We start from the raw sequence: 12,279 nt of genomic DNA on the forward strand, positions 1-12,279 counted from the left end.
TGAAGTGAAATGTTGCTCCAGGGAGAGACGTGACAGATTATAGTGAAATCCAAACGGTAAGTCAAGAACTAGACACTAAGTCTTGTTAAGAGAGGTTACATTGGATCACCACTTATTCCCTCGACACCATAAATCTACTCTCTTCCATCTTCTGCTCCGTTTATCGTCTGATTTCTTTCCCAGCATCCAAGAGGACAGCGGTGCGCTGACTGTCTGGGGCAGTTAACCAGCGACGAGAGGGGGGGAGACAGGAGGAGATGAAAGGAAGGGAAAAGATCGGTGCTCCTGGTTTTGCCGTTTCCAGGTCCAGCTGTTCTCAAGTGGAAGCATGCTGGGGCCTGATCTGACAGCACTCTGAAATGGTTACAAGCTTGATTCATTACCCCCAAATCATCAATCACAGACCTTAAATGTTTTCCCCTTTAGCCCCAACATCTGCTACCAGACCGGCAAAACAGTCGACAAATAATGGCTGTGATTGCCTCAATTTCATCGCAAGTTCCTTGTGGAGGGAGAGTGAGGGGATCTGATGACACTTTTTTTGGGGTTAGTGGAGGATTTTGTTCTGAGGATGTTGTGGATTGGCTCTGAAATGCTTCTGGTCAAGTTCAGGAAGAAAGCTCAGTGTGAGAGGGATATGGAGAGGTATATCAGCCATTCAGCATAATAGCAGGAGCATGTAAACCTCTGCACTAAAACTATGATGAGTCCTTCCTCTGGTTAATCAGGGAACACTCTAATTATGCTCTATAAAACAGAGAGGGGCTTCTCGTAAGTCTCACTGCAGCCATGTGAATAAGAGCAGACTTATAACCGGCGAACAGGAAAACAAGTTTAGCTCTGACTGGAAGCATGACTCATTTTCTGCTCCACAAGTGTTAATGATGGGATGGCTGCCCACTTTGCCCCACCTCTTCCATGCATCCTATTGGCCCTGGAACAAAGTGAAACTCATGTAAATGGGGACCCTGAATGCCAACCTGCAACATCTTTGCTGGCCTCGAATAACACCGCATCCATGAATGCTTTGGCATTGGCTCACGAGCGAGCTCCTCGGGGCTTTAAACCATTTAAAACAAGAGAGCAAGCATCATCCACTCAGAAACAGAGGGAGGCCGAGGGGAAAAAAGCCAAGACTCAGAGGCCCGGTTCGACATTCAAAGACAAGTTGAGCGTTCACAGTCGTCAACGGTGCGCTGAGTTCCAGCAACAATAACAGAGAGCAACGGGGAGCCTGGATGGGGTACAAGCAGAAAACAAGGACAGATGTGTCCATAAACTGAGGGAGCTGTGGGGAATCTCTCTTGTCTTTAAGATTGTAATAATCTATTTATTTCTCTCTTGTTTCCAATCCAGAGTAGTGTTGACATTTGATGACGGTCAGATTCATCAATTAGAGAAATGGAAATTTAAAGACCACATGTGATGAATAAAAGTTTACGTATGTAGCAGTTTATAATGGCTTTTGCAGCCTTTGCATGACAGGATGACAAGTTAACATGACATGGTGAAGAAATACAAACCAAACAAACAAAAGCGCCAGGTTGTAACACTTCCTACTAAAGTTAAATATCCAAGGGGAGTCCAACAGCTAAAATGTTGATATAAAAATGTGTATAAGCAATTAAAGGTAAATTATAGTGGTGTAATTTGTTTGTGTTTGACCAAAGGCGCCGTAAGTATGATTTTCACTGCCTGAAAGCACAAAATTACCATAATACATCTGCAGGAATGTTGACATGGCTGTTGATGACCACCAATGACTCGGTGATTGCTTTGCCAGGTGTTGGGATTTCTGGCGGTCAGACCTCACTTGCTGGCCTGTTCTTCTGTTTTGGAACAAATACTCCCTGGCCATTGATATTTTGAGACGTGGCCAGTCTCTTGCACACACATTTTGAATTGCTCAACCACAGAGAGTGGTGCTACCACCGGTGTCATATGACATGTTGTGTTCAAGCCAAAAAGTAAATGATAAAGAGGTTTAACTCAATAGAAGAGGGTTGTTTTAAGAACGTAAGCTGTAATGAACTTATTTTCTAGCATATTTAGTGAAAACTGAACATATGTAAGATCCGTAGTTTGATCTTGGCTCTTCCAGTCTGCATGTTGAAGTGTCCTTGGGCAAGATACTGAACCCCTGATTGCTCCTAATGGCTGTCCAACTGGTGTGTGCTTGTGTGTGAGTGGTTTCTGAGCAGCAGGTGGCACCTTGTATCATAGCCTTGGCCACCACTGTGTGAATGCATGTGTGGATGGGTGGATGTGACTCTGTAGTGTAAAACCGCTTCGAGTGGTTGAAAGAATAGAAAGGCGCTATACAGGCACAAGTCCATTTATCACACGTGGTTTGAATCATTGAAAATAGGTAGTGTACGATACTAACTTCAAACCACCAAAAGGAATTACAGCTTGGTGTGATATGGAAAACAAGAAGAGAGCGAGTTTCCAGATTCTGACAAATCTATGATTTAGGGATGCATGAATTTTGCAGATACCTGCGACTAAGAAATATTCTCCAGGAAAAGTCTGATTTGTGTCTTTACTACGCCCAAGGTTAAAAGTACGCAGTTACATAGATGTCAGATATGTTGGAGACAGTGTGATGTGGCTCACAAATGTTTTCTGGAAAGGTCAAACACTGTTTTGAGAAATAGTATGTCAAGTGACACAACTACAATAAAAGGTCCCTTTGAGCTGTGTGGCACTTCCTCTCTGTAAAAACTGGTATTTAAAAATAGCATTTACAGCAAGTAAAAAAACTATTATGAAGAATTGGGATAATAATGGAATAACGGAAATGGCACCACTGCAATTTGTTAAAATCTGACACTAATACTGAGACTATAAAAAAGCCAAAGGGGAAGGGAGATATGAGAAAATTAATAATGATGAATCTATTTCCTAAAGAGTTGATTTTTTTCGTGAGTTTTATTGAGTGTTATAAGTCTCTTGCCAATAAAGTTAAAAAGACATATGAAAGATACACTATAGGCTCAGGTGGCATCACAGTATTACAATATACCTGGGTAATTAAGAAATCCCAAAGGTATGATTTTCAATACTGTCAAAAAGAGGGGTGCTTCTCTTTAAACTGATATAAGATGCTGTATTGAGGTTAAGTATCGTAGAGCAGAGCATGCACCACCAGAGGTCAGTCTCTGTTAGTGAAACAGGCAGCTGAGCTGAGAGTTACAGCAAATGTGAGTGGTGGGGATAACGTTACAGGAGTAAAGCTGGCCAGCTATGGTAGAGCAAGACGGGGAAAAACAACATCTAACTCAGTGAATTAAGGGTTTATTTCAACTAAACCAGAGTTGATAATTGCTGGAACAGTGGAAAGACTAACCGAGACTGTTTGGGTTTGTTTTATTTTGTTTCTGTCAAGCTTGAATGAAGTGTGTTTTAGGATGAGATAACAAGACAATTAAAGGGGCAAAAAGGGAAATCGTTTCACCGCTAGGTTTGCTGTTGTGCACTGCCTGTAGACTGCCAAAATGTGTGATGAGCCACACCTCCCTCTACCTTGGATCCTGGTCGTCTTCAGGTGAACACTTCGTTCCGCCCTCCGCCATTTCGCTTCGAAAATACGTGCTGCCATTGCTCACTGGCTGTAGCCTTTTATAGGGAGGGAGGGCCAAGGGCTCCAAGGGGAGGGAGGAGGCGGCGATTCACATGAACGTGCAGCCGGACCGGCTTGTAAACAAGGGGCTGGATATCAACCCAGAGAGAGGGTGTGTGACGTCATGCTATACTCCAGATGAAATTACACCTCTAGTTCTTCACATAGCAATTTTTTAATTCCTTCAATCTAGAAATGATGAATTTCCGCTTATTGCTCCTTTAAGTTTTCTGTGAAAGAGAGAAACTTGAATCCCAGTGTGTACAGTTATATTTTTCAGTTTCACAAGGAAAATAAGTGAAAGAATATTTCCTGTCTTGTCATTTTGTGAGTTTATTTTGTTGATTTATTAGAGTGAAAAAGCTAAGAGAGCTTGTGGAACGTAGCGAAGTCGCCCCTTGAACAAATCTTGGGGTAGTGTGGGTACGGCATCTTTGTGAACACATTGGCAAGAGCAAATGGTTAGGCTAATGGTGGCCAGTTAGAAAATTTTAATATATCGGCCAACCCTGGATAATGTCATAGAAGCTACAACCAGCAGCTCAGCCTTGACATTTGTTTTTTGTTTTTTTACACAAATACTGACATAAACCATGTGCCCCAGTGAAATATCTGAAAGGTATGAGGGTATAAAAAAAAATAGATACCGTCCAAGCCTAGTACACTGAGAGAGGGACAAGAGACCCGAGTCGTTGTTGCTGGCAAAGTATTAGATTACTTAATGCCTTCATAGGGGGAAGAGGTTACATAGTCTGGGTGTTAGATGACAGAGCAGCAGTCTGTGTGCACCTGTGAAGATGTCTTGGCCCAGTCCAGGAGAACGACCATCTTTGCCGTTGTAGAGATGCTGCGAGGAGGTGGAGCTCTGGAGATGCTGCATGGACAGGCAGTCACTCAGGACGTCCTGCTCCAGGTGAGGACATGGCCGAAGCTGTCGATCACAAACACAAGGGGGGAAAAAAAAAAAAAAACTTGAAAATGTTTACAAGAAATGATGCTGAGTCATTTAAAGAGAACTCCATCTGGTTTGCAAGATTACACAACCTAAGAACAAAACACAGCCTTAGTTTTGTCTATTTGTAGGCTGGACCCGATGTGGGGTGTGGTGTTTTTTTTTTTTCTTGTTTTTTCTTTTTGTGCAATAATGTGATTGTAATTTTAATTTGAAACAGTAACTCAGCAAATGAGAATTCATTGTCAGTCAGGGGGAACCAGAGGAAAGATCATACGCTCCTTTTTGAGTCATGCGTTGGCCTTGGACACTGCGGGTAAGTGATCACTGTACCAACTCAGAGCCAACGCGAGATTGCTTCTGTTTCTCTCACTGCCAACAAGTAATGGGGGCAACTGAAGACACATTTCAGCTGGAGAGTCGATCACACGCCACGCAGAAGAAACCTAAACCTAGGGAAACTTGTGTCAGCCCGAGAAGTGGGACATCTGCCTTATGGATCAGTGGAACAGCTGACCTCTGTAGTATCCATCAGTGGATTACTCTGTAATAAAACATTACAGTTGCTGAGGTGCACACCAGGACTGCACTAACAAGCACATCTTTCCTTTACTCAGGAGATTCACCTTCAAAGAATCTGTAAATTCAACACAGAGACTGGGACAGCACTATAGGTAGAGAGAAAGACATTTTAAACCAGCAGTGTGTAACACAACATGGTGTGCCAGAATCAGAGACATGACACTACCAAAGGTCTCACTGGCATCTGCTTCTCCAATATCAGATGAAGCTTTATGGACAAACAATGGCAGTGGACATGATCTGCGACAGTAGATTTACTTTTCATTCATAAAAGCCTGATATAGTTTGTTCTTATGTACCACAGACCTCAACTGTCGCCCTAAACCTAAGACAACAAATCAATGAGCCACAATTTTACTCTGGGTTTTTTAAAGCACACTACACTATTACTACAGAGCTACACTCTTCTGCCTACTCTACTACCTTGTAGTATTTTTAATGGCCTTACTGCAATGACAACAATGACAACAACCACCAATCAGAGCCTTGGAGTCTCTAATGCAGCCGTCCATCATGTCAGTCACTGCTCGTGAGCTGCAGTCAAACTGTAAAACTAGGCAGCGCTGATCAAATGTGAATCAAGATTCTGTTACTGTATTGCTTATTTCTCACCTCAAATGTTTTCAGAATCACATTTCAGTGTACGGTTTAGCTGTAAAATGAGAAAGTTTGTGACCCGGCCGCCATGTTGGATACAATTCAACTCGAGTACCAAGCACCACCCATCAGCCGGACCAATGTTCTCATTTTACAGTTAAACAGTACACTAAAATATGTGTAATTTAAAACATCTGAGGCGAGAAATTGGCAATGCAGTAACATATTTGATCAGTGCCACGTAGTTTGACAGTTTGACCCCAGTTCACAAAGCAATTGACATGACAGCTGTGTTAGAGACTCCTTGGCTCTGATTAGTTGTTGCTGCCGTGCTGCAGTCTAATTCAAGTAAATGTCATCAGAGTCAGTAGGAGGTGAGGAAGGACACTATTTTTTCAGTCTTATATTTATATTTCAGAACATAGTGCCAGTTTCAGCAAATATGACACAAAGTTATTTCATAAAAATTACCAGCTGGAGCTTTAATCATGATGGACACACATGCAATTACACTGACATAACCAACATTTTAACTAAAATTCACCCAGTTCACATCATTATTAAACATTCAAACACTGATCAAGTGTTACACAAAATTCATCAATTGCATTCAGGTACTTCCTTTGTGTTTCAATTACAGTAAATATTAGTAGGGCTGCCCTGAAAAGTTGGAGATTCAAATTGTCAGTCGCAGAATAGTCTCGCCACCAGACAATCAGAGATCTCCGCCTTCTGATAGTCTGGGGACACTCCTTTCTAAAGTGTGCTTAACACACCGGAGAAAATGGCCGGCAACAAAGCAACGCCTCTTGCATTTTGTAAAAGGACGCGCCCTCCCGGAAATGTGCGCTCCCTCTTTTCTCGTCCGAGCTTGAAAATGGATGCCGAGAGATTTACCTCCGTTTTATCAAACGTGTGCTCAGTCCACAAGATTGTGGAAATGAAGGACTTACAGCGACTTTGTTTAACGCAGTCGGACTATGTTTACGAGCACAAGAGTTCAGCGAGCCACCAAAGAACCGCCCTGCGGATTTACTATTGGTTCTGCAATGTAGGGAGTTTTTTTTAAACTCTGAAATTGTATCCGCCCATCTAAACACAAAATCAGGGAGAAAGACATCAGTCGCTATAGTTAAGCAAAGCGTCTAAAGACTGACTTGTGAGTCTAGTCGCAGACCCCTCAATTGACTGAGACTGCCTCAAGTCAAGTAGTCATTTTTGTCTTTTTATTTTTTGCTAGTCAGTGTGCTGGACAGTGAAATTCTGAGCATGTTCTGGTTCCCAGATTTTGCTGCAGAGTGAGCGCTCTTGACATTCATGCAACTTTTTGGTACAGACAGCTACGGACACGATGCAGTGGCACAGAGAAGGAGAAACTTTCCACCATAAGGCTCTAAGATAACATTATCTTCTCTCCTCTGCTTGGAGGTGGTGAATTTACAGCTCAATTGTACTAAATATGACAGTCTCTGGATATTGTTTGATATCTAGTGTCAGTAAAAAATGTTGCAGTTTCCCATTGTATTGCTAGTGTTGTTAGCTTGTTTACTATATTACATGAATGTCACTGTCAAACTGAACATTCCACTGAGCCACATATACTTTAAATCTTTACACGTAAAAAAAGAATCATCAAATACTCATATTAAACAGCCAAATCTGATTCGACTGACGCAATTCTGAGTAAACTAACGTTAGCTTTGTGGGCACTAATCTGTGCTGTAAACAACCTTTAATTTAAGTGGAATCCTCTCATCGTGATCACGTCTGTCCGGGTTATATTCATCACTATAAGCAGATGACATAATAACCCCCTTTTTTAAAAATCATGTTTAGCTAGTAACTTAAATCTTAGCTCCGGTTTCAAAATAAAGTACAGCTGTTTGATTACAAGGGCATTACGTGACCAGCCATTATCATCCACTTGGTAAGGACAGCTTCTTCCACAGGGGCTTTCCCCATGCACATTTATTTTCCGTTTCCATCACTGGCAGCCATGACTGTTTCTCGTTGTCTGAGTCGACTACACAAGGTAGCCTCAGGACACCAAGTTTCGCTGCGTCTCCTTGGCTTGTTTTTGGCAGTTTGTCCTGAGCTTCGAGGAGACTACATTTTTCATTGAGAGAAAATCACTTTCTTTTTCCCCGTCATGATTTCAATGTGCGCGCAGCACCAGCCTCAGGTAGCCAGCTGGAAGCAGACGGGTTACCACATGGCAAAGTATGATGGGAGCAGTGAGAAAAAAAAAAAAAAAGCATTACCAAAGTTATAAATCTTTTACCATATGTTTTTGTATATAAAAAGATCCAAAATGAATGCAGTAAGCAGACGACTTGATTACTTTAAGCAACTTTTTAAACAGCATTTGTACAGTAACGGTTCTGTCGCCAGCTCTTTGATCCATATAGGTATAAGCGGTTGATCACTGTAATTGTGATCACTATAAGCAATTTCCACTGTGGCTCATTTCAATGTGTTTATTTATTATGCTTTAGTCACAAAGAACATGTATTTCATTTTAATTCAGTGATGCGTAAATTTCCACTCAGTAAACACTTACGTTATAACTTGGGATAAGGTTGAACTTAAGAACATGGTGAATCCAATACACGTGGTTTAAATCCATCAGGAAATCAACAAGTAAACTAATTGTAAATCAAGCTTGTATTTTTGTCATCGTGCTGTGATATTTATCATCCTGGATAGAACATATTTTTTGTATAATAGTAAGAAGTGATAACTTTATGATGCCAAAAGGCATAAAAACCTTTCAGTGTTGCTGTGAGTTATTTGGACCAGTACATGTGTATTATTAAAAGAATGTGCTCCAGTTACAGATGACAAGGTCAATGCTGTTCACCAAGGTTTTTTCTCCATCATCATTCCAACCCTATCAATCTGTCCGTCCATCCATCCACAAATACAGCCTTTGTTATTCCATGAAAATCAATTCCACATTTTGATTTTGCGGCTGGACTGTGGTTGGAAACATTCTTCAGCATTATCACAACCATCCATTCTACCCTCTGATTATTCCCACAGAGTTCATCAGCGGCGATGAGCCAAGTGGACAGATAACAACTTTATCTGTGCGTGACTTAACATCTTTTAAGACCTTTTGCCTATACGGCCAGAAAAATCACACATGATTGATAGAGTTGTACAGCTGGCATCATCCACGTTATGATTTGACACTTAGATACTGTATGTCAGTAAATGTGTATGTGCTTGTCCTCCTGGGGATCCTTAAAAGTGCCCTGCAAAACATTCATCACGTGTAATTGGGGCTCTGTTCTCTCCACAGTGACACTCCTAACAGTTTTTTCTCTGGGCCGCTCCAAGAGTGGAGTAAGAGCGTTTGTTTGACATTTGTCCATAACATCTGGCCACTGGGGTATTCCACAGTACAGCTTATTAACAATGCTACAAGCACACATGTGTTTCCCTTTATGGCGCTAAGCAAAGAAACACATCATCCAGCCTGCCACTATCCAGCCCCTTCCACAACAATGAGCCCTTTCTCTGTTATTTACCCGCTTCCAGTCAGGGAAAGAATGGGCTTTTGACCATGAACACGATGAAATGTGGTCAAACCTGATCTATTGTTGGGGAAACGATTCTCAAAGACACCCCTCTTCCCGACCCACGGCCTCCCAAACCCTAGATTAAACTAACGAGATGGATCTGTGGATAATGCACATCAGAACAGGAGCGATTACATAAAGTGGTCTGTTTGTAAAACCTGTAACCCTACCGTATTGACTAGAATTAAGTCATGCTTGGAGCTGACTAAGAAAAAGGTGCACAGTAGCTCTTGAGCATTGCATGGCAGGGATATACTCTACATGATACGCAGGCAAAGCCACCCACATGTATGTGTTCCCATTGAGATGTGCTGTTAAATTAAACCTGATAGATCATACTCCTTTTTGGAAATAACATTATCAAATTAATTTACAGTCACTTCAAGATAGAGACATATAATTTATCTGTCAATTGGTTTGTTTGATTCTTAAAAAAAAAGAAATGATGAATCTCAAGCGAGAGGAGTCACAGCAAATATACTACTTAAAAAGATCCCAGGGGTGCAGATTCAATCCCTCGCTTGTAAAAGGTGTCTTACCTTTCTACGCACCTGTTGCTCTTTGGCCGAGTGGATCTTGACATGTTTGCGTAGGGAGCTGGGATCTGTGTAGCGCTTGGTACAGCCGGGGATCTGACATGCATATGGTTTCTACAAGCAAAGAGAGAGAAAAAAAAAATCACATCAGTTTAAAGTGTTCAGTACACTTAAATTGACTTAATTGTAAGGACAGAGACACAAGAAGTTGGGCAGTTATTCAAGAAGACATGACAGAAATTGGGAAATTAGGAAATTAGGGTTTGAGCAAGCAAAACTGACACAACAGTAAGTTAGAAATCTGTTGAAGTAAAGGCAAAGTTTAAGTCCTACCTTTCAGCTGAGAATGACAGAATTTGAAGTAAGAAGAAGAGGGGGAAAAAGCATGAAAAAGAAAAAAGAAAAAGGTCCGTTATAATAATATTTCAACACCAAATGATCTCCCTGTAGTGTTTTCATTTAAAATCAGGACATTAAAGCTGGTTTGCGATAGGCCTGTCATGATAACGACATTTGTTGGACAACATATTGCCGTACGAATAATTGCCATGTATGATATTATTGTCATGTTACTATTGTCAATTCGACCAGAATGACAGTAAAACGTATCTAAGTCTAAGCATTTTTAAGAGTTTTGAAAGATTGATTTAAGACATTCTAATATCAATTCAATCTTTATTTCTAGATTAATTAATTCAGCGCTTTAAGACTTTGTAAGAGAGGACAGGAAGGAAAATAGGACTATAATGGGAAATGTTGTACACCGGATAATGTGAACCACTAAAGAGTTCGTAGTATTGCTCTTTACCTTCAGTCTATTTGTCAGTGTGTACGCTGACATACAGAGTGGCTGTTAGGACAGAGACATCAGCAAATTACAGTAACAGACATGACATCTGTAAAACGACTGTCATGGAGTTTCCTCATCATTTCACATTCTTCTCATTAACCAAGCAAATATAGCATGTAGCGAGTTGATTGAGGGATTTTTCCGCCCACGGCAAATTTTTTTTTCATCCTCAGGAATATAAGTTGGCCATTAAAGTGTAAGGGGATACACGTCTTTATTAGCTCTGCCTCCGTACCTCGACCTTCTCTGTAAATAAGCCATTGTTATTGCAAGGCGCTTACAGTGCCACTCATCTCCGCCATGTTTGTTTTGCCAAGCAACGCACCCAATACAGCTCAGAACCTTGAGTTAAAAAAAAAAAAAGATCAAGCACAACTTCTGTGTAGAATAAATACCATTAAAGCTTGAAAATGATTTTCCCTCAAAGTGTTTTTGGCAGTGCAGGCAGCTGGGCAGGCACAGGGAATGCCTTAGCGGGGTGTTAATGTGAAGCCATAAGCATCGGGGTCCCAGATTAGCTGTATCATTTGCCCTACTGTGGAAAGAGTGGGTGGTGGAAGAAAATCCCTAACTGATAGAATAACACAAGCCTGCATTCAAAACTCTGATTTAAGTAAAGGCTCTGAGTGATTTACTATTACGTGTACCAAAAGCATTGGTGGTTGGCCAGTACAGGAACACAGGGGGGAAATATTCTGGAAATATGAATATTATAAAAATACTGTAAAAATGAATATCTCTTTCAATTAAGGTTTTGCAGAAACTGGTGTTTTTGAGAGTTAACTGATTTAAAAAATGCTCGCTGTCTGCCAACAGCTCTCTTTCAGCATCATGGATGTTTTATTCTCTCTGGCTTTTTCAGCACTCGCTCACATAGCCTGAATCCACCTCTATGGCCTGAGATATGGTAAAGGGAAAAAAGTTATCTCCCCAGTGTCAAAGAAAGAGAGACAGCCTTTGTAAGAACTAACAATTTAAAGGTAAACTGTTAAGAGTTTTAACGCTCAGTTTAATCCAGCTGAAAGCAAAGTCAGAGTGGCTGAAATATATCCTGAGTCTGATCCAAACTGTAACCGCTGCGGTGAGCCTCAAGCACATCTCTCCACAACCATGCCCACTGTTAGTCATATTTGGTGTTCCATCAGAACCCTTGCCATGTACAACCCAATATGGAGATATAATTGCCTTTACAACACTCCTAGCAAAAAGAAGGCTATTACTATGCTGGAATCTCCTGGTTGAGTGATGCGATGTTAGTTCTAAGCTTGGAAAAAAATGAATATCTCTCTCGGGGGAGCTACTGATGGTTTCTTTAAGTTATAGAGACCATTTACTGAGTAGTTTATTAACTTATTAATCATTCCACCAGACTAAGAATCAAATCTCTGTGCTGTTAACACATGTTCTACTCCCTGATCTTAAATGTAAATATTTTCGTTTTTTTACTCCTCTATGATAGTCAACTCTGGATGTGAACAAAACAAAATCATTTTCTGACATTTTGCAGACCAAACAGATAATCAATTAATCAAAAAAATTGACAAATTAGTCAACAA

At 40.9% G+C, this 12,279-nt stretch overlaps 1 protein-coding gene across 2 annotated transcripts in view; it reads right to left on the reverse strand.

Moving 5' to 3' along the window:
• The window catches only part of LOC126396457 (zinc finger protein GLIS1), a 92,882-nt gene that overhangs the window by 19,323 nt on the left and 61,280 nt on the right, over window positions 1–12,279 (reverse strand). For both annotated transcript variants that reach the window (XM_050054555.1, XM_050054556.1), the window contains 2 exons: window positions 9,877–9,987; window positions 4,412–4,553 (listed from right to left, as the gene is read on the reverse strand). In XM_050054555.1, coding sequence (XP_049910512.1) covers window positions 4,412–4,553; window positions 9,877–9,987 — 253 coding nt within the window. The remainder of the gene's footprint in view (window positions 1–4,411; window positions 4,554–9,876; window positions 9,988–12,279) is intronic.

Source organism: Epinephelus moara, chromosome 10, assembly GCF_006386435.1.
Source record: "Epinephelus moara isolate mb chromosome 10, YSFRI_EMoa_1.0, whole genome shotgun sequence".
Taxonomy (NCBI): domain Eukaryota; kingdom Metazoa; phylum Chordata; class Actinopteri; order Perciformes; family Serranidae; genus Epinephelus; species Epinephelus moara.